General features: G+C 43.4%; 1 protein-coding gene across 6 annotated transcripts in view; it reads left to right on the top strand.

Annotated features, from left to right (window-relative positions):
- Positions 1–23,866, top strand: part of LOC101891137 (zinc finger CCCH domain-containing protein 18) — a 70,836-nt gene that overhangs the window by 25,268 nt on the left and 21,702 nt on the right. For all 6 annotated transcript variants that reach the window (XM_059127260.1, XM_059127262.1, XM_059127258.1 and 3 more), the window contains one exon: positions 7,838–8,524. In XM_059127260.1, coding sequence (XP_058983243.1) covers positions 7,871–8,524 — 654 coding nt within the window. In that variant the 5' untranslated portion in view covers positions 7,838–7,870. The remainder of the gene's footprint in view (positions 1–7,837; positions 8,525–23,866) is intronic.

The following is a 23,866-nucleotide window of genomic DNA, read 5'->3' as shown; positions in this document are numbered from 1 at the left end:
GAAGGGCTCACAGCTATACCGAACTAAGATATTTAGAGGTAAAGTAAATGCACTGCAATTAATTTCTGGAAGGAATATTTCAGTATACTAAAAGAAAATGTAAAAATCTATATTCAAAATTAACTAATAATAAAAATTAAAAAAAAAAAAAAAAAATATTTAAATATATTACTAAAAAAATATTCAAAACAAAAAAATCTACTTTGGTTCATTATTACTCTGAACAAAATTTGAATGTTTCACAGCTAAAGCGAACCAAGTCAAAGAAATATAATAAAGTGTTCGCTATATGACTAAATATAGTTGATGTTCCGCTTGTAATAAGCAACTGATGTTGATAGCTTTGGAAAAGGCAATGCTTTTTGAAGGTCGAAAGTACGGATATAGTGTTCATCAGATGGTACTTCTGTATTCAGTGAGTCTCGAGCTAGCTGTGCTGCTTTTAAAAGAAGTTCCAAATTAAATTTGTATTTTCATCTTCATCGAAATTTATTTTCATGTCAAGTTCATCACAAACTCGACGAAGAAAATTTCGTGCTGAATAGTTTATAATAAAAATACATTTTATTTTGCACAATCTGCAAGTTTCCAAAATGACTTGAAAAATAATTCTCTGTCAGATTCATTCACCTGGCTGTTAGATTTCATTTTGCATCCACAATCACAATTAGGTATAAATGTTTTAGCGTAAGACACTTCTGATTTGTGTATGCTTTTCCACTGTTGCAGCGAAGCTTACGCACATTGTGCTTCCACTTTGCCGGGATTATTCATCTTTTAAAAACGTTGGAAAATACTTTTAAAAATTATAAAATTACCGAATAAATTAAATATTGGGGTCTATACGAAAATGTGGACCTGCACAGACAAGATTTGTCATAGTTCATCACAATATTTAAATGGGAAACTGGAAAATATCCGGTAAATAATATCGCAAAAACATCAAAATCCTGAATACGAAATACGAGTCATCAAAATACCGATCATTTTCAATACCAAACGCCCTGTAGACCAAACACACATCTGAGTAAAATTTTATCAACCTACTTCAGTTGGTTCGGAATTTAGAGTGAATTCCACATGTTGGCGGACATCGCAAAACCGACAATGAATTTTATGCTGATCAAGAATATATATACTTGTAGAGTCTAAAATATATATTTCGTGGTGCTACACACGGAATGACCAACTTAATATGCCCTCCATACTATACCCTCCACGTACTAAGGCTGAGGGTATACATCTGTCGGCAAAACCGACTGATACTTTTTAACTTGTTTTTTTTTTTTAATATTGCTGAAAACTGAACGGCAATATACACTTGCTCACTAATAGTACTAATTCAAAGTGAAACACACTGACTTGGTTCATTTTTGCTTTGAATAAAAACGAAAAGGACAGTCGTCGACTTAGGTTTTTTACCGTTATCTTTGGAACGAAACACTTTTTGACATTGTGCTTTGCAGAGTAAATAGAGTTGCCACATGCGGGGACATTGGCACTAGTTTCGACAACTGTATCTAAAGAGCAAAAAAAGCGTCTTATATGGAATCTGGAAAAGATAGGCAATTTTCGAATGAAAAATACAATAAATTAGAATTTCAAAAAAATAAAACATTTAGCATAAAAAATAGAAAAAATTATTAACAAAACATGAACAAGTGCACATTGGAATTTATCAATATTTTAATGAAAATGTGTACCTTCACAAGACAAGAACTGCCAGAATGAACATTCAAATGGCTTTGCAATGTTTTAGAGAGTTATTAACTATCGTCTTGGCTTCAATTTTTTCCCCAATATGGGATTGAAAATCTCGAAGGTTTTGATAATATCAAAAAAAATTTTTTTTTTCATTTTGACCATGAGAACAAAAATTTTTCTTAAGTAATATGTTCAGAGAAATTGTAGCCCAGGACAATTGCATTTGGAATTCAGTGAAAGTTTCAAATATTGCTCCAGCCTAGTGCATATACATAATTTTTATCTGGGTTAACCGTGATAATTGACCACTTACAATAAACATTCGCTAAATTTATTGTGATTGTTCAATTATTACGGTTAATCCAAGTGGAGACTTTGCCTTTTTGTCGTTGTCTGCATACAAAAATAGTTGGAACGTTTTCCGTGCCGATTCTAGTGGAATGCTTAATTTGTTGTAGTAGTTATGTAAATTCATTTCGATTTAGAAATTTAGCTACTCTGATAGGCTGTAACCCAATATCTGCTAGAGTGAATTGGATAGGTTAAGATGCAGCTATAAAGATGCATCTTGTGTCATATGCTGGACAGACGTTCCCATTTTTTATTAAGTGAACGTTCCCACGACTCACGACCAACCGAGAGGCTGACCTACCTTTTCGTAGCGATCGCGTACTCATCACGATCCGCATCATGAAATATAAAATCGAATCTACTTTATCAGCTAGTTAACAAAATAATAAAACTTGACATCTATTAGTCGTGTAAAAATAAAATTATTCTAGATTTTATAATTCCTAAACTTATACTAAAATCAACACCAGAGTAAACTGATTAAAAATCAACACATATTTTACTAAAATTAACACATATCATACTCATTGAATAATTCGTGCGGTGAAAATCGGTGTATCATAATTGATAGCATCTACTAGATATAAAAGGAACATTAATTGTAATAGATGAGATTAGGACATCTGAATCTTTCAATAACTTCAACATAATGCGTCTGCTTTTTATTGCAGGCAATCGGATTAACTTTAACCTATTAGTTTAAGAAAACAGAACGAAATCACTACTTAAGTGTTAATCTCTCAAAACAAAAAGCAGAAATTGTTTTTGCACTGATTCTATTTTATGGGAGTATATTGAATATTGAGGATCCAATACAACGGAACCATATTCTAATATAGGTCAACTACGTAAATAAATAAATGTTTTGTTATATATGGATCAGAAATTTCTTTGGCCCATCGTTTTAAAACCTAAAACACCATTTGCTTTATTTACCATTGTTATTACATGACTGTTAAATTTAAGAGAAAGATCGAACCGAACACTCTTGCATCGGAATTTTATCGTTTGCCAGTTTTTTGTACAGTGCTTAGGCTCGTGAGATATTGTAAATACTTGTACGATGATCAGAATTTTATCACTCGCGATAACTTGAAAACAATCAAATAATCGCCGTGAATAGCTGTGAGAAAGAGCATTTTCTAATCGTTCTCTGAGCCCTTGTTTCCCATAGCAACAATTATTCAAGTGAGACTACTCCAAATGAAACAATTGAAATGTCGAATAAACAAAATAATGTAAACACGCCAAACGATGAAAATTCACAACAAGAAAGTATCGCTTCAAGTTCCTTCAAGTATGGACCGTTATGTCTTGGAAACGAAGCGCAAGACCAGTTCTAGGACCCCAACCAAGGAACCAAATGCTAAAAGTCAACAAATAATGACCGCAACAATTCTCTTTTTCTTAATTCTCGGCTCTAATAACGGGGCTGACGAATTAACACATTACTCATTACTTGGTATATTGTGATAACCTGGAACACAACACAGTTGTATGGTATTTTTCACGGGTCTTTCATTTTTGTATATTTCAGGTTGATCAAAGTCCAACCGTGGTAATATGTAGTCACTTGTATTGACTTCTCCTCTTACGATTTCTACACGGCCTATGATTGCAGAATGCCCATAGGATTGACTGCGTCATTGTTTTAGTTATCCAAGTCGAAACGCACGCCTGTTTGTCTGTAGTTCTCCAGGTCGAAGCGCACGCCTGTTTGTTCCTATACGTGAAGATTTAAGCAAAACAGGGTGGCTAGGGCAGACTGAAATCTGTATCTGAATGCAACTGTGATAAACAGCGATGTAGCTCTTTCGGGTCTTTCATACGACAGGTAAAGTGATGTGAAGATGAGGAGCCTCCCAGAGTTTGTTTTAATCTCGCCACCGAGATGTTTCCTCCGCTGAAATAACTTTCATTTCCTTTTATCGACAATGCACGTCCCTACCTTATCACCATTGGAGCTGGCGTAAGAGACGTTCTGCCCACTCCCTAGCCCAGTCACCTTATTTTTGTAGATATGGGGTTCCTGGACTAGGGCTATGTTTACTTTATCTTTACTTCGGCAGCAGCCACTTTGCAGTGATACAGATTAATGTGTATCTGAATACAACTGTGATAAACAGCGATGTAGCTCTTTCGGGTCTTTCATAGGACAGGTAAAGGGAGGTGAAGAGGAGGACCCTCCCGGAGTTTGTTTTAATCTCGCCACCGAGATGTTTCCTCCGTGATTTGTGCGGGGCGGGGTCTCAGCTGATAAAGTTTTACGTATTTGACCGACCTCTTATAGGCCCTATTTGCTTTAGCCTCTTTCGGGTGAACGCCTTCGTCTGTGGTAGGGTTGTTGGCAGAGTCTTCACCAGCTCATACTTCGATGGTGTCTTGGTGATATAGGACAGAATCATTGGTATTAACCGACGGAAATTCGCAGCTGGGGTCTCAGGGAGAGTGTTCCCTACGAATTTTTGAGGCATCTCAACTCTTTCTGACTGAGTCTCAATGTTTTGGGTTTCTCTAAAAGGGCAGACAAATGTTCACTCAGCTAGTGCATACGTTCGCAGATAACGTCCATGTACGTTATAATCGCGTCCTTTCCTCCCGAGTTTAAAATCATGTCCTTTGACTGGTCCGAGGTTGTTCCAGAAGCAATTGGGTTGTTGTGATTTTTGTGTTTTTTATTTTATTTTTTCTAAATATGTTATTCAGACGTGGTGGAGACGATGGTAAGGACTTGTCAACTAAGCCTCTGAGCCGATCAGGTATCAGTCGGTACTTTGACTTCAAAACGAGGAACGCTGATGGGTAGGTTTACGTATCACCAGTAGTTAGTCTCGTCGAGACCAAGTATCACGGGCACTCGAATATTTGGTCGAGCTGTCCGCGACTACTTATTTAACTCGCAGCTACCCAATATATCTATTGGGCGTTCCATCATACACAACCTGTGGACAAGACCGATAGCAATCAGCTATGCTCTCCGAAGGAGGACAGGAAACTTAATATACGCAAAAGAATTTCATACATCAAGTCAGTCGCATAAATATCATTAAAAGAAACATGCTGATCAATTTCGAACAAGATTCTTCATCATCATCATATGTTACATTGCTCGTAACATATGAGCCACAGTTTGTTGTAGTTTAAGGTCTGTTAGCATCATTGGACCGTACCCCTTCACATAATCTAAGACAGCGTATAAAACAATATGTCGGGTGGCACTTCTTCATGCGAAATTTACGCATAAATTTCATAATAATCCTAAATTTTGCCAAGTTTTAGAATTAGAATAGTCTAATTCAAGCCATGCGATGACATGCAAATGATCGCTTTTCGGAATTCTCTGAGTTTTCCACTAAGAATTTTCAATTTTTCGTTCGAAATACCATTCCGGAACAATCCCACACAAAATTCCAGCTTTCGTTAAAACATTGCCAATACGAGTTATGCGTTATGGTTCTTAATGTTGCTTTTTTCTGTATTAGGCATATGTTGTCCTCTTATAAGGTAATTAAGACACTTCACACTTTGAGTAAGCCGATGAGTAGCACTCAGCTATGCTTCCGCGAACGGCGGATATCTGATGGGTTGGTGAACGAATATCGGGCAACGGGTTTATCCTTCAAGTACCAACATCGTACTGTATATTCAAGTGTGGATGACCCATTTGCCAAACTAACACCTGCTTAAACATTCTGGAAACTGCCTCATTTTTTCTAAGAATATTCCTTTTGTTCAAGCTGCACTGCTTTTTTACACCACCAATATCAAAGACGTCATATCCCAACTGACCAAGTTCGTCCACGTGATAATCGTATTAAATGAAAGCTGTTGAGGCTGCGTTTGTTGTTGTTGCAGCATGAAGTGTCTTTATATTCCAGGTGCACCACATCCATAACAGACAACTGCTGATTTTCTCTGCCGAACGCTACGCACATTTGAGCTGGTATTTGCGGATGTTATTTTTGCTGTAAGTGCTGTTGTTATTTTCGCTCACTTCTTTTCTTGGGCTTCATTCACCCATCAACACTATATCCGGTTGAGCGGCAGAAATTGCAACAGGTCAGATTTTGTTTCACTCTTCTGCTTTTCTTCTTTTGTTTCCTTTTTGACATCATTAATTCTGCTTCTCTTCGTACAGACAAAATGTCTTCCAAAATATTTACGTGTCTTCGTCGTACATGTTCTCGTATGCTCGTGTTGAGCAAACCAAACACTATGTGCAATTGTATCTCTTCGCTTACTGACAATATTAATTTTCAAAAACAGTTACATTTTCTTGCAGATGAATGTGCCTTTGGGTTGTTTTTCTGCATTGCCTAAAACAGTTGTTTGAATTTGCAGTCTGAGAACTGCACCACGTAACACGTACTCGCGTAACACGTACTCGCGTAACACGTACTCGCCACTTATTGCTTTGTCGATTTCCTCGGCTTCAGTGTGTGTGTCGTTGTTCATGCAATAAAACGCCAACGTTATTCCATTTGAAAATATAATTCTTCTTCCTTTCCGATTATGAAAACAAACTTCATTAAACGAAATTGAAAAAGCTTAAAATTATATAATTTGGTCCATTGTATTGTCACATAAAAAATACGTCTTGTGAAACTTTGATTTGATCAACGTTCACGACGTGTTATAAATCATAGTTGGTTGTGATTTGCTCACTTTCTATATATTTTACTGTTGATGAAGTGCGGCATAAAAGAAAATCGAACGGGAACATATTAGTATTAGGCGAATTGTGTTTTAAGAAAAACTAAATTGTAAGATTTTCTTAATGTCTATTTTTATGAATGACTTAATTAAATCTATAATTGTTTCATGAAAGAATTTTTAGAAGATATACGCAAAAGAAAACAGCAAACGCAATTCGACAACAACCACCTAGAAATTTGTTATGGTAATGTCATATATACAAAAATGAAAACAAAACCAAAAAATTTCAATATATTGTTAAATGACAACTATTGGCCTTTTCCGGAACTGCAAGAATGTAAAAATGTTTTTCCCTATATGATATCGAAGAAAATTGCAACACTAGCAGATTCGGAAAGGTTGTGGAACAGAGCATATATTAACAAAAATTGTGTTTTTCCTATTGCGGAAAACCCACAAAACATGAAAGGAATATTGGAGTTTCGCCCCAAAATTGAATTTAAGATAGAGGGACAATATTGCTTTATCCCAAAATTATACATTTTGTTGCAAGTTAACGTGGGAAATATGCATTTCTGTTGTCTCTAAATTTTCTTTTTTTTATTATATTATTTTTTATTCAAATATACAAACTGTGTATATGTTTTGACAGAATAGGGGCACCAAGGTACCGTACCATGCATGGTTTTGTAATTTTTAAACATTGACACCCGATTTGCCGCTCGATACCTGCACTTAATTATGGATCAAAACGGGGGTTGTTCATTGATTTCTATGATCAATATGTTACTTTTTTTTATAGAATATGTGACTTTTCATGAAATGTTCAAAACTTGACACTTTCTGTTTTGGATTTATATATATTTGCGTGAACTTTTTGAAAAATTTAAATGAAGTAAGTGTTATTTTGGACATTAAAGGTAAATGTTAATTTTTTTGAGAAAAAAAGTCAAAATTTTCAACCTAATTTGTCTGATATGAGATTGCTTTTTGGCAAAAAAGTCCTACAAGTACTTAGAATTCAAATGAATGTATTTTAAGGATTCTACTTAATATCAATCATTTTAACAAAGTTAACTCTAGAAATACACTTTTAACTTCATATATACTTATTAATAATTACCAGGTACATTGGTGAAATTTCCTAGAAGCCATCGTAATGGACTCTGAGGACTCACAACCGGGATCTTCCCCAACCAATTCATCCTCAAACTCTGAACAATCGCTTCATCTTGACAACTCTGACGAAAAAAAGATAGTCAACGAATTAAACGTGTCTGCAGCAAGCCCTGCTAGTAGCTCAAGAAGTAGGCAGTCCCGACATTCGGGATCTTTGAATGGTGGGTCGCAACGGTCTAACTCAAAATCAGATTCAGATTCGTGCTCATCATCGAGTAGTGATAATGAAGACGATGAAGGAAATAAGTTTGAGAACGCTCAGACTTTAGGATCTCCCAGAGAAAGTGAAAGGGGTGTCGATAAACAATCGTCTATTTCTCCAATGAGGAGCACAAGGGGTTCGAGTACGTCTTCCAGTCCCAGTCGGAATAATAGTGAAGAACACCATAATCGTGCATCTGAAATGAATTTAAGTCATGAAGACCTTAGTGATGTAAGCGACTTAGAAAGTGAGAAGCGTGGATCACAGTACAACAACAGCAAACAATCTGTTGACGATGAAAGCACAAATGGAATGGACGATGCATCGAAAGACCAGACAAGTAAGAACTCATATGTAAACGAGGATAGTACATCGAGGTCACCTTTAATGGATTTGCGACAGAAATTGGAAATGAAGAAAAACCAGCTGAACGTATGTATACATTTTTCGTTGATTGTGTACTATTAACATAAAAAACCAAGAATTCTAAATGCAGTACAAGCTCCATAACCCAAATAATGGTTGAAAGAAACACATACGTATTGAAAATATGGCTCATCATATTAAATAAATGTTCCCATTTATATTTTTGGCATTTTACTTTTAGTAGGTTAGGTTAGAGGACGCGTAGTTGCTTAAGCAACCGCTCCTCTCATCCTAGTTAGAGTGAAAGGAAAAGAAATGGACAGAAATAAAGGTTGTTTTAGAGATAAAGAGTATCCACGATGAGTTTATCGTGCTGGAGAATTATTGATAGTCAGTATCGTCAGCCTCCCCCAGTTAGAAGTCATAGCCCTCACAGATTACAGTGATCTGTGATTAAGCCCAATTCAGAACTACCATAGATCTGATGGTGGATGAATTTAGCATTTTTAGCGCCGCTTGACTATTGACATATATAGTCACAGGGCCGTTCAGTTCAACTGTTCGATTTATCAGCAATTCTACGGCTTCACTGACAGCAAAGATTTCTGCCGGGAATACACTACAGTCTTTATTGAGTTTGAACGAATTTCCGAATAATTGACTACGTCATTGGCCAAGTTCCTTGAGTCTTAGTGTACATCTCGCTGCTTGTCCCTCTACAAATAGACTTAAGTGTTTCGAGTTGTGGAGGGTGTACAAGGCACTGAGGTGTGCTTCTAAGTGGACCTGTAATTAATAGAGATGCTACTCTTTGGACTTGGTATATGTTTTTACTGAGGGAAGCCTGCCCAGAGACTGCCACCAAATTAATCCACCATAGTCCCCAATCCCACGGCGGCCGGTTCTATGTACCGGATTGACTCGAAGGTACAAATCTCTCGTCCATATTTCTGATGTGGGAGCAACATTACCCGGAATGTTTGCTCCATTTTCTCTTTGTCCGAGCCGGCATCGAGACCAACCCCAGACCATGGTTCTGCACCGTTTGTCGTAATCGCATCCACCACAGATCGGTCTCGGTGAGATGCAACGGATACATGGAGTAGGTGCATTTTCGGAATTGTTCCGACTTAAATCGGATACAGGAGTACAGCGCAAGGGACTACATTGCTTCCTGATGCGTCAATGTAGACCCCAGTGAGTCTTCATCTTTGGCGTCCTTATCATCGTCGCAATATGAGACTCCACCGCAATCTCCTCAACAGCAATTTATGCAGCAGTTGACGCCACACATTGGTGTTCAAGTTCCGGATAATGCGTCATTTCTCCAGTTCAATTGTAACGGTCTACGAGGTAAGATTAACGAAATCGTAAACTTCATGAGTCGGAAGAACATCAAGGTCGCAGTGATCCAGGAAATGAAGTTGAGTACCACCTGCAGGCTTCAAAGTTGTGATGGATACAACGTACTGAGGAAGGATCGCTCCAGGGGTGGAGGTGGATGATTAGCGTTCCTATTGCACCAATCTGTCTAGTACAGACCTATCACGCCTGAGCTTGACTCTAGTGACCCGTACATGGAATGTATGGGGGTAGCGGTCAAGTGTGGAACCGCCGAGGTAGAGGAGCTCAACGTGTACATTCCGCCGTTAAATAGCTGTGCCCCACGTTATATGCCTAGGTTAGGTTAGGTTAGGTTAAGGGACGCGCGATTGCCATATGGCAACCGCTCCACTCGGAGACCTATAGGTCCATTGTGTTCATCCTAGAAAAGAGTTTTGAGAGATAGAAGAAAAAGTGATTGATAAAAAAGATGAAGATAAGGGATAGTGTAGTAGAGTGAGAATCTACGGCTGAGGAGTTTGCCGTGTCGTCTTTAGCCACTTGAGTCTTCTGGCTAGTTGAAGTATTACTACTGGGTCAGTGTTAGAAAAAGACGACAAGTCGTGTGACACTAGTTCTCCCACTAGCCTATACCTCACATTAATGAGTACTGGGCAGTGGCAGAGTAAGTGTTCGATTGTCTCGATTTCTTCTTCATCTTGACAGATCCTACAGTAGTCAATGCCGTCGCTGTCCCATTTCGATGTCATAGCCCTCACCTTACAGTGACCTGTGATGATGCCCACCACGAGTTTTAAATCAGGTTTTGACAATGACATCAGCGACCTTGTTCTCTTCTCCGAGAGCGTGGGCCAGATTCGTTTGGGGATGGTACAACCAATTTCATCCAGCCATTTTTGTTGGATCTTCTCAGAGTAGTGTTTGTGAATAACCTGCAGGAAATGGCACAGTGGTGGTTTAACCGAGTTGTCTACTTGAATTGTAGTTGATTCGGATCCTAATCTGGCCAGTTCGTCTGCAGTCTCGTTACCTGGGACGTTAAAATGTCCAGGAACCCAACAAAGCTTGATGGACAACCCAGTGTTTTCCAAGGCTTCCCTGCACTTCAAAACAGCCCTAGACTTGATTGTGAAGGAACTCAAGGCCTTCAGTGCCGCTTGACTATCGACATATATAGTCACCGGACTACTGACTTCAATGTTCCTCGTGGCCAGCAGGTCAATGGCCTTTTTGACTGCAATGATTTCCGCCTGAAAACGCTACAGTTGTTTCCAAGCTTGTAGGATTCACGAATTTTAAGAGTATCACAGAAGACACCAGCTCCCGTTCCACACTCCATCTTTGAACCGTCGGTATAGACAGCTATGCCGCGGAAAGGTGGGTTGTTTTGAGCCCAGGCGTCTCTGTCAGGTATGTGTATGTCAGGTGGGTAGAAGCTTAGTCGTGGTGAAATATAGTCACTTGCAAAGTCTGTCTCTCCCACATTCCTTACACGCCTTAGAATCGCAGAATGTCTAAAGGGTTGACTGCGCCATTCACCTAGTTCTCTGAGTCGAAGAGCACTCCTGGATGCCTGTTCCTCCACATATAAATTCAGTGGGCCTAGACCCAGTAGAGTATCCGGTGCTGCTTGAGGCGTGCTCCTGAAGGCATCCGTTATTAATAAGGATGCGGCCCGTTGAACTTTGTTAATATGTCGTAGATAAGTTAACTTCTTCAAAGAATGTCACCATACTAGAGATCCATAGGTAAGAATGGGGCGAACGATTGACTCATACATCCATTTGATGATGTGCGGTTTGAGGCCCCAGCTCTTGCCTATAGAATTCTTGCAGGAATAGAGTGCACTTAAGCCTCTCTTAGCTCGTTCCTCGGTGTTCCTCTTCCAACTTAGTCGGTGGTCAAGGATAGTGCCAAGGTATTTGGCTTCTAGCGAAAGGTTTAAACTGACTCCATCTAGTTTCGGTGGTGTAAATGTAGGGTATTTACGTCTTTTAGTGAAAAGGACGAGCTCTGTCTTTGATGGGTTCACGCCTAGTCCATTGCGACGCGCCCACCGTGATAAGGTGACTAGAGCTCCTTGCATTAGATCCGAGATTGTTTGCAGGAATTTCCCGGCGATTAATAGGACGACGTCATCAGCGTATGCGAATACTTTTGTTCCTGTTACCTCTAGATCCATAATTATATTATTGATGACCAAAAGCCAGAGTAATGGTGATAGGACACCCCCTTGCGGAGTGCCCCTCGTGACCGATTTCCTGGCGGATATTTCCCCAATGCTCGAGTTGATAATTCTGCTGCTAAGCATGGTATCAATCCAGTCTATGAGGAGTTGGGGTACTTTAAGTTTTGATAAGGAATTATGAATGGGTTCTAGCATGACGTTGTTAAATGCTCCCTCAATATCGAGGAACGCAGCCAAGGTGAATAAGGAACCATTCATGTTCTTCTCTATATACCCTACGACATCGTGTTGCGCTGTTTCAACAGACTTACCTTTCATATAGGCATGTTGAGCATTGCTTGGGTACTAGAGATCTGATCTCTATGTCTATCAGCCTTTCCAAAGTTTTCAATAGAAAGGATGAGAGACTTATTGGTCTATAGTCCTTGGGAAGTGAGTGACTCGGTTTCCCCGCTTTGGGGATATAAGTAACTGTGACTTCTCTCCAAGCTTCAGGAATGTAGGATAGACACAGACAAGCTTTGAAAATCTCCCCCAGTATTGGGGATAATGACGCTGAGACACGCTGTATCATAGCGGGAATAATACCATCTGGTCCTGGAGATTTAAAAGGCTTGAATGTATCTATTGCCCATTTGATTTTGGGTATGCTTATTATTCTGTTAGCCAAGTTTTGTTCACTAGCCGTATGATCACGATGCACTTGATCGGTTTGCCGATTGCTTGCAGCGTCGATACAGCCTGGGAAGTGTGTGTTGGCTAGCAGGTTAAGAGTCTCTAGTCCAGAGTCAGTCCATGTGCCGTCAGTCCGTTTTATACTTCCTATGGATTTAGGATCCTCCGAAAGGACTTTACGAAATCTGGAGGCATCGTTGACACTTTCAATCGACTCCGTGAAATATACCCAAGATGTGCGCTTGGCCTTCTTGGTCTCACTGTTGTACTTGTTAAAGGATGCCTTATAGGCATCCCAGTCAGTACGTAGTTTGGTCTTGTTGGCCCTATTATAAAGTCGTCTATTGTCCCTCCTTAAGTTGACTAAATGCTTTGACCACCAAACTGGTTGACATTTCTTCCCTGGGTAGGTTAGCGAACAGACTTTTTCATAGCAACCAATCAAAGCACTCGTTATCGCATTTACGGAGTTGTCTATATCGAGGGTTGAGGTTAAGACCATGTTGTCGAAACAGTGAAGCCTGGGTGTAGCCAGCTCCGTAAATTTGTCCCAATGTGCCTTTCTTGGATTCCTATGTGGTTTTTGAGGAATACCATCTACTAAGACTTTGAAAACTATCTTCCGGTGATCTGAAAACGAGCACTCAGGAGAGACTTTCCAGTCTTGTATTAGGGATTCATCCTTGTTAGTTAGGGTGAGGTCAATGACCTCTGCCCTGTCTTTGATTTGGAATGTTGCATCATTGCCCCTATTACAAATTTTGAGACGTTGGTATCGTTGCTACCCCATTGGAAGTGGTGTGCGTTGGCATCACAACCTATGATTAGATGCCCTTTGTCAGCCAGATCTTCGAGCAGCTCCTCTACCTCATGTCCAGGTGGGTCAGGTCGCTCGTACGGTAGATATAGAGATATGAAAATGTGAACCCTCCCGGATTTAGACTCCAATCTCGCTACCGTAACGTCTCCTCCACTGATGTTGCTAAGGAAGATAAGGTTTAAACTCTTTTTTGCAACAATACACGTCCTTACCTTATCACCATTGGAGACCGCGTAAGAGACGTACTGCCCACTCCCTAGTCCAGTTACCCTATTATTGTATATATAGGGTTCCTGAACCAGAGCTATGTCTACTTCAGCTTTCGAGAGGGATAGGAGGAGTTCTGCAGCAGCTGCTTTGCAGTGATGCAGATTAATCTGCATGATGCTAAGTAGCTGCTGTTTTCTTCCACCTAATGCAACGGCGTTAGACGGAAACGGATCCATCCAGCGCCGAAATGCAGTTTTCCCCCACGAGCTTGAAGGTATTCCTGGCCATCCGTATCCATAGATACCTTGATGACAAGGCCCCTCCCTCAGTGTTTGAACTGACAAGACGCCAGTTGTCCGTTTTGAGGTTGGGGTTCTGCTTGCCCAGTATTGTCAGGATGCGTGCCGGATCCACGGATGGTGGTGGCACCCAAGCTGTGTCAATACCTTACGGCAGGGGATGTCCTTTAAGGATACAGCCGCCAGATCACATCCCTGCCAGAGATCGCGAAAGCCAGATACTGCGGTGACCAGGTAATCCTTAGATTCCTGGTTCTCGCAGCACATTACTTTCACGCCTTTGTAAAGGGTTGCACTGCCGAACTGCATACTTCGTGGGTCACCCTCTCCCGTGAAGACAAGCTCCCTCAGACGATCTTCGAATAGCAACCATCGACTGTCGCTGATTTTACCTTCCGGTTCAGCCTTGTCGATGATTGCTACCCGAAGATTATCCGGGTAGATGGTTTGCGAGTATTTGCTCTTCCGTCCTGTTTGGCCTGCCGTTTGTGATTTGACCTCTCCCTTGTGAACCTTATCAGGTTTAGAGCTTGAAGGGGCTGGTGGGAGAGGTTTAGTCGCGACCGGCTTGCTAGCGGACGGAGTGGAAGTTGTGGGCAAAGGCAGAGAAGACGGGCCCTTGGATGCCTTCTTGGCCTCAGGGTGTGGTTCTTCCGTAGACCGACCCCTTTTCAACGCTGGGCATGAAGAGGTATCGGCCTCCGGTGGAACTGCAGGGGCTTCGGCTATAGTGGGCTCCGGTTTCTTGGCCTTATTTTTCCCGCGCTTTTTGGCAGGTGGATTCGACCCAGCAGTGTCAGCATTAGCCGTCACCTCGTGAACAACGACCGTGGTGGTCTTGTTAGTGGCGGCGGAATTGCTGACCTCCGCAGGGCCCTCAGCAGAGGGTTGAACCACAGGTTGGTTTACCCTACTGCTGATAGCAGATTGTAGGAGAGGTAGAAGATTCTGGTTTAGAGAACAGCTCGGTAAGTGAGGGTTGTTCCGTTCGAACTTAGCAATTACCTTATCAGTTCACTTCTGGTAGGTGCTAGGGGATTGCAATGCCCATTATGAATTATGGCATTCCGACATAGGTAGTGACCAGAGAGGCATGGCGGAGGCTGAGCAAATGTATAGCTCCATGTTTTGCACAGTAAATAAGGACGCGCCCACTAGAATAAGGGGAGGCTGCCACAGTTCACCGGACATATCCATCGTGTCCCCATGACAGGGCTAAGAGGAGAATCCTACGCCGTGTACGATCCCTTCCAGCCGAGGAGGCACCACCACAATTTACGTTGGAAGATGTTGCACATGCCATTAAAAGCGCAAAGTCATCCAAAGCGCTTGGTCCTGACGGAATCTCTATGGTGATGTTAAAGCAAATTAATGAACCAGGAGTTGAGTACCTTACAAAGCCCCCCAATCTGTCGTTAGCCACCCTGGTAGTTCCCGATGCCTGGAAAATGGGTAGGGTGGTCCGCTACTGAAGCCAGGCAAGGATGCCAGCAAAAGTGATTCATACAGGCCGATATCACTTTGGTCACCAGTAGCAAAGACGCATGAGGCTTTACTCCTCCCCTGCATAAGAGAGTGTTTCCCAGTAGCTGATCATCAAAACGAATTCCGAAAATTGCACAGCACAACAACAGCTTTACACGCCATTTCCACTCATGTCAGCAAGGTCTCAAGAAGAACAGGCCAATCCCACGGCAGCGGGTTCTACGACACCGGATTGACCCGAAACAACAACACTCCAGTTTCGGCCAGCAGCTGCCAACCCAGTGTATACATGTTCGTGTTTGTTTATTTTTCTGTATTGGGAGCAGCACATCCCGGAATGCTTGCTCCGGATTCTTTTGGTCCGTGCCGGGCTTGAGCAAAACCCCGAACTATGGCTTTGTACGGTTTGCCAAAACACCATTCACCATAGATCAGTCTCGGTGCGATGTAATGGATGCAGAGGATGGGTGCATTTTAGGAATTGTTCCGGTTTAACCCGGTTGTTGTTGTTGTTGTTGTAGCAGTAGTACATGTGTGTGTTTGTGTTCTGCTAATCTGGTTCCAGCTCCAGGTTTAGAAATTCGGCTACTTTAACGGGCTGTAGCCAGAGATCCTCTGGAGTGAGTTGGGTAGGTTTGGCTGAGCAATTAAAAAGGTGTAGCGTATTGTGCGGGCCTGTATCACACGCCGGGCAGGCGTCACGCACATCTTCATCAATTCGTGCCCAATACGAATTGAGGCGACTACACCATCCTGAACGTAATTGCGCCAAAACTACCCTGGTTTGTCTAGGCAGCTGACGTTCTTCGGCTGCAATGGATGGGGGGTGGACTCCGAGGACGGCATTCACTTTATAACTGCTAATAGCATCCGCGACTGCATCGGTGTGAATGCCACTCAGACCTGCCTGATAGGCTTCTTGATCTAGAGGCTCTCTCTTGTAGCGCTGGACCTCCCTCTCTAGATCATGTATGTCCTTCCTGACACGCCTGGGTGGGGGAGAGTTATCCACCATGTGATGGTTGGGATGGCTCTCACGGTAACACCCAAGCAGGTACTGCAACGAAAGCATATGATTATGCTGACGTAAGGGAAGGACTTTCGCCTCCTCATGTAGATGGTCCACTGGTGTCATGAGGAGGCACCCTGTCGCAGTTCTCAGGGCAGCGTTCTGGCAGGTCTGGATATTCTTCCACTGCGTAGCACTAGTATTCGCAGACCACACTGGAGCCGCATAGTTGACCACAGACCGACCTATCGCGTTATAAGAGGTCAACAAGGTTTCTTTGTCCGCACCCCAAGAGCTGCCGGCTAGCGCCTTGAGGACCTTGTTCCTACTTTTCATCTTGTCGCAGATAGCTGTGGCTTGCGCGGACGACTTGAACATGCTGTCGAACGTTACCCCAAGAATCTTGGGGTAGTTCGTGGTCGGTATTAAATTCCCCTCGACCTGAACATTCAGCTGTGTTCTCATCTCCGCAGACCATGTGGTAAAGAGTGTGGCCGTTGATTTCGTGGCGGATATTTTCATATTCCTCGCGTGGAAGTATGCGGCAAGCTCCGCGAGATAGGGGTTCAACCTTTCGCATATGTCATCGACCACTGGACCCGACGCCATGATCGTACAATCATCCGCATACGTTACGATCTCAATGCCGTCTGGAGGGCGAGGAATTCCGGAAAGGTAGAGGTTAAACAGTTCCGGAGATATCACCCCACCTTGGGGAACTCCCTGTTTCACTCTACGGGCTTTGGACTTCTTGTTCCGGAATTCCACGTACGACTGGCGTCCACACATATAGTTGATTATCCAACGTTTCAAACTTGGCCGGAGGGTAGTTCTCTGTACGTCCTCAAACAGTGTGGCATGATTGACCGTATCAAATGCCTTTGATAGGTCAAGGGCTACCAACACTGTTCTGTCACACGGCCTGTTCTGGTTTAGTCCTCTACTAATATGTGTGGAAATGGCGTGTAATGCTGTTGTGGTACTATGTTGTGGACGGAATCCATGCTGGTGGTTGGCAACTGCATAGCTTCCTCTAATGCTGGGGAGGAGTAAAGCCTCAAGAGTCTTTGCTACTGGCGACAAAAGCGAAATCGGCCTGTACGATTCGCCTTTACTGGCATCCTTGCCTGGCTTCAGTAGCGGGACCACCCGGCCCATTTTCCAGGTTTCGGGCACTATGTGGGTGGCTAGCGACAAATTGAGAACTTTTGTTAAGTACTCGACTCCCGGCGTATCCAGCTGCTTCAACATTACCATTGAGATTCCGTCCGGGCCCAACGCTTTGGATGACTTAGCGTTACGGATGACATTTGCAACATCACCCATCGTAAACTGTGGTGGTTCCTCCTCGGCGGGAAGAGATCTGATACGACGTAGTACTCTTCGCTTCGCCCTATCACTCTCGGGGTGCTCGACAAATTGTCGGTTAAATTTACTGATTCTAGGATCAGTAGGGTTGGTACGACGGAGATCATCACGCTCGTTTGCTAATCCCGCTGCCTCTGCTGGGAAGTTTGGTCTTATCTCGGGTATTCGACCAGCAGGTATATAGCGAGCGGCTGCAGCTCTGATGATGTTTCGGAAAATCCTTTCTGCTACCCGAACATCAGAAGGGTTGGGCAGTTCTCTGAAGCGGCGGTTTGTGAATTCTCTGAACTCTGGCCAGTGAGCTTTCCCATGGTTAAGGAAAGTGCGGCGTTAACGCCACATGTTGCTGTTCCAATTCCGGACAATGCATCATTCTTGCAGTTCAATTGCAACGGACTCCGAGGTAAAATTGATGAGATAGTGGATTTTATGAATCGGAGGAATATTAAGATCGCAGCGGTGCAGGAAACCAAGCTCAATGAAAATTGTAGCTTACAACCTTGCAATGGTTACAACGTATTGAGGAAAGATCGCGCCAGAAGTGGAGGTGGGGGATTAGCGTTCCTGTTACACCATTCTGTTCAATACAGACCTATCTCGCATGAGCTAGTCTCTATTGACCCGTACATGAAGTGTATGGGGGTAGCCGTCAAGTGTGGTACTGCCGATGTAGAGGTGCTTAATGTGTATGTTCCGCCGGTTAATAGCTGTGAACCGCGTTACTTGCCTAATATAAGCCCACTTTTGCAAGGCAATAACCGCCTGGTACTAGGGGACTTCAATGCCCACTCTGAGTTGTGGCATTCCGTCCTAGGTAATGACCAGCGGGGATCAGCGCTGGCAGAGCAGATTGACTGCTCCACATTTTGCACGGTAAACGAGGATGCCCCCACCCGAATAAGAGGAGAGTGTCACAGTTCGCAGGTTTAACCATCGTGTCACCCGGTCTAATAAATGACGTGACTTGGCAACCCGTCATTTCTCTTGGCTCAGACCATCTCCCGATAATCGTCTTCATCAGCAGATCGCCCGATTTCATAACCTCTGAACGCCGCACTAGACCATCTGAAGTATTGCAACATTGGAACCGATTTGAGTAAACTGTGGGTAACGGTAAAGTCTCCCTCGAACCCTGGAAAAAAGGATGATAGGACAGCAGTCACATTTAACGACGTAACTGTGACTGATCCGAAGAGGTGCGCTGGCTGTTTTAACCGCCAATTTGTCGAGCACCCCGAGAGTGATAGGGCGAGGCGAAGAGTACTACGTCGTATAAGAGCTCTTCCCGCCGAGGATGTACCTCCACAGTTTACGATGGGTGATGTTGCGAATGTCATCCGAAACGCTAAGTCATCTAAAGCGTTGGGCCCGGACGGAATATCAATGGTAATGTTGAAGCAACTGGATACGCCGGGAGTTGAGTATTTAACCAAAGTCCTTAACTTGTCGTTAGCCACCCACATAGTTCCCGAAGCCTGGAAAATGGGCAGGGTGGTCCCGCTACTGAAGCCTGGCAAGGATGCCAGCAAAGGCGAATCATACAGGCCAATTTCGCTTTTGTCGCCAGTAGCAAAGGCTCTCGAGGCCTTACTCCTCCCCAGTATCAGAGGAAGCTATTCAGTTGCTAACCATCAACACGGTTTTCGTCCACTACATAGCACTACAACAGCATTGCACGCCATATCCACACATATCAGTCGAGGACTCAACTAGAACAGGCCGTGTCACAGAACAGTAGTGGTGGCTCGCGACCTATCAAAGGCCTTTGATACAGTGAACCATGCCACGCTGTTCGAGGATGTTGAGAACACTATCCTCCGGCCAAGTTTGAAACGTTGGATAGTCAACTATATGTGTGGACGCCAGTCGTACGTGGAATTCCGGAATAAGAAGTCCAAGCCTCGTAGAGTGAAACAGGGAGTCCCCCAAGGTGGGGTGATATCTCCGGAACTGTTTAACCTCTACCTTTCCGGAATTCCGCGCCCTCCAGACGGCATCGAGATCGTAACTTATGCGGATGATTGTACGATCATGGCGTCGGGTCCTGTAGTTGATGACATATGTGTCAGGGTGAATAACTATCTCGCGGTGCTTGCCGCCTTCTTCCACGCGAGGAATATGAGAATATCCGCCACTAAATCGACGGCCACACTATTTACCACATGGACTGCGGAGATGAGAACACAGCTGAATGTGCAGGTCGAGGGGCATATAATTCCGACCACCAACTACCCCAAAATCATTGGGGTCACATTCGATAGCATGTTCAACTCTTCCGCGCAAGCCACAGCTATTTGCGATAAAATGAAAAGTAGGAACAAGGTCCTCAAAGCGCTAGCCGGCAGCACATGGGGTGCGGATAAGGAAACCTTGTTGACCTCTTATAATTATAGGTCGGTCTGTGGTTAGCTATGCGGCTCCAGTGTGGTCGGCGAATACAAGTGCAACGCAGTGGAAAAGTATTCCGACCTGCCAGAATGCCGACCTGAGAACTGCAACAGGGTGCCTCCTCATCACTCCGGTGGACCATTTACATGAGGAGACGAAGGTTCTTCCCTTACGTCAGCATAATCATATGCTTTCGTTGCAGTACCTGCTTGGGTCCGTCTCAATTCGTATTGGGCACGAATTGATGAGGATGTGCGGAACGCCTGCCCAGCGTGCGATACAGGCCCGCACAACACGCTGCACTTATTTAATTGCCCAGCCAAACCTACCCAACTCCGTCCAGAGGATCTATGTCTACAGCCCATAGAGGTAGCAGAATTCCTAAACCTGGACATTGAAGAAGAACCGGATTAGTCAGAAAAACAACAGAACATGTAAAACTGCTACAACAACAACAAGAACGGGCCGTGCGATAGAACAGTTATGGTGGCACTTGATCCATCAAAAGCCTTTGATACAGTCAATCATGTCACACTGTTCGAAGACACTGAGCGCACCGCCCTCCGGGCAAGTTTGAAACGTTGGATAGTAAACTACATGTGTGGACGTCAGTCGTACGTGGAATTCAGAAACAAAAAGTCGAGCATCCGTAGAGTTTAACAGGGAGTTCCCCAAAGTGGGGTGATATCTCCGGAACTGTTTAACCTCTACCTTTCTGACACTCCACGCCCTCCAGACGGCATAGAGATTATAACGTACGCAGATGATTGTACGCTCGTGGCGTCCGGACCCATTATTGATGACATTTGCGATCGGATAAATGCTTACCTTGTTGATCTTGCCGCCTTTTTCACTGCGAGGAATATGAAGATATCCAACACTAAGTCGACGGTCACACTTTTCACCACATGGACTGCGGAGATGGGGCTATCCTTGACTGTACAGGTCGATGGTGCTATAATTCCGACCACCAACTACCCCAAGGTATTAGGGGTCACATTCGATAGCCTTTTTAAGTCATCCACGCATACCACAGCTATCGGCGATAAGATTAGAAGTAGGAACAATGTCCTCAAGTATCTTGCCGGCAGTACTCTTACAACGCGATAGGCCGGTCTGTGGTAAACTTTGCGGCTCCGGTGTGGTCCGCCAACGTCAATGCTACCCAGTGGAAAAATATTCAGTCCTGCCAGAATGCCGCCCTTAGAACCGCAACAGGGTGCCTACTCATGACACCTGTCGATCACCTACATGAGGAGGCGAAGGTCTTACCGGTGCGACAGCATAACAAAATGCTGTCAATGCAATACCTGCTTGGGTGTTATAGACAAAGCCATCCGAACCACCATCTTGTGGATAGGCAACCTCCGCCCAGGCACGTTGGAAAAGACCATCATGATCTAGAGAGAGGGGTGCAGGTATAAGAGAGAGCCTTTAGATCAACAGGCCTATTAAGCGGGACTGAATAGTATTCACTCTAATGCGCTCTCAGAAGCCATTGAAGGATATTGAGTGAATACAGTGCTAGGAGACCATCCCCCTCCAGTCGCAGCTGAAGAACGAGAGCTGCGCCGACAAACCCTAGTAGATTTGGCTCAATTGCGATTCGAATGGTGCAGCCGCCTAAATTCCTACTGGGCCCGGATTAACAGCGATATGCAGAACATCTACCCAGCTTGTGGCACATGACACACTGCACCTATTTCGCTGTCCAGCCAAGCCTACTCACCTAACTCCATTCTCGTTATGGACACAACCCATACAGGTTGCATCCTTTTTGAGACTGGACTTAGAGGCAGAACCAGATTGAATGGAGTCAGAAAATGGAAACCGAACGAACACATATGTATGAGCTGCTACAACAACAAGCATAGTCCCCAGCTCTTTCCTATGGAGTTTTTGCAGGAGTAGAGTATTAAGTCTGGAATAGTTTGCAGGAATTTCCAGCAATTAGAACCACATCGTCAGTGTTAGCCACGATTTTGGTTCCGTTATGTTCCAGATTTATTAATAATTATTTATCACCAAAAGCCATAAAAGTGGGATGTACCCCTCTTGAGGAGTACCTCTTGTCACTGATTTCCTGACGGAGCACTCCCCAATGCTTGAGTTAATGATTCTACAGCTGAGCATAACATCAACCCATTCAATGAGGAGTAATATTATATCCAAGTTTAGTGTGAGAATTATGGATAGTGTCAGGTGTGACATTATTAAAGACCCCCTCTATGTCAAGTAATGCTGCCAACATGAAACAACTTCGTGTTGCGCTGTTTCAAAAGACTTGCCTTTCGTGTAGGCGTGTTGTGAGGTGCTAAACGATGTTATAGGTTGTGAATTTCTAATCTCTAAATCTATAAGTCTTTGCAGGGATTTGAAAAGAGACAGAGTCCACCTGTGGATCTCAGCCTCAATGTAACGTACACGGTAAATTTGTTCCAACGAGCCTTCCTTGGATTCTTATGGGGCTTTTTGATGAATGTCCTCTCCCAATACTTGGAATATGATCTTCCGGTTCGAAAATGAACATGCGGAGGATACTTTCCAGTTCAGTATGAGCGATTCATCCACTTTAGTTACTGCCTTACTGACCCAGCGATGAGATTGCATCCAACGATGATATTGCCTTAGCTTCTAAGCTCCGTGAACAGCTTCTCTATTACTTGGCCCGGTGGGTCGGGCTACTCGTATGGCAGGTACAAGGAGATGAAGACGAGAACCCTCACAGATTGAGTCTCCAATCTAACCGCCGTGGCGTCTCCTCCGCTGAAATTATTAAGGAAGATTAAGTTCAAGTTCTTTTTGCGGCGATGCACATTCTAACCGTATCTACCGTTCGCTCCTCAGACCAGTCGCCTTAATTTTGTAGATATGAGGCTCCTAGACCAGGGCTATGTCAACTTCAGACTTAATGAGGGATCGGGGAAGTTTAGCTGTAGCCGCTTTGCAGTGATGCGGATTAATCTGCAAAATACTAAGTAGCTGCTGCTTGCTTCCTCCTACTGCAGCCACGTTAGATGGAATCGAACCGTACCGATGTGCAGCTTCCCCCCGCAAGAATGAAGGTAATCCTGGCCAGCAATATCGATCACATTTGTGCCACAGTCCAAAGTGTCAACTAGTCTGACAATTGACGTGACTTGGCAACCTAAATTTCTCTCCATAAGCAGATCTCCTGATTTTATAACTTCTGAACGTCTCAGTTTCCTTAACCATAAGAAGGCTTACTGGCCAGAATTCAGAGAGTGCTATAAACATCCCTGCCAAAGCTTTCCGATGTTCTGGTAGCGGAAAGGTTTTTTCTGAAACATCTTCAAAGCTGCAGCCGATCGCAATAAGACCGAAATAAGACCAAATTTCGCAGCATAACTTACGTATCAGCGTGATGAACCCTGTTGTGCTAACCCCACTGATACACCATGAGTAAACTGTGGGAAAGGGTTAATTAAACCTTGGGCGTAGAGGGAAATCAGCGAAGTACTACGTCGTATTAGATATTTTCTCGCCGAGAAGTTACCACCACTGTTTACAATGGGTGATTGAAAGTGTCATCCGAAACGCTAAGTCAACCAAATCCTTGGACCCGCACGACAACTATAAATGTCTGGAACAAGAAGTCCAA

This window comes from Musca domestica, unplaced genomic scaffold (genome assembly GCF_030504385.1).
Source record: "Musca domestica strain aabys unplaced genomic scaffold, Musca_domestica.polishedcontigs.V.1.1 43, whole genome shotgun sequence".
NCBI classification, from domain to species: domain Eukaryota; kingdom Metazoa; phylum Arthropoda; class Insecta; order Diptera; family Muscidae; genus Musca; species Musca domestica.
Note: the sequence above shows the minus strand (reverse complement) of the source record. Positions and strands in the feature narration are given on the sequence as shown.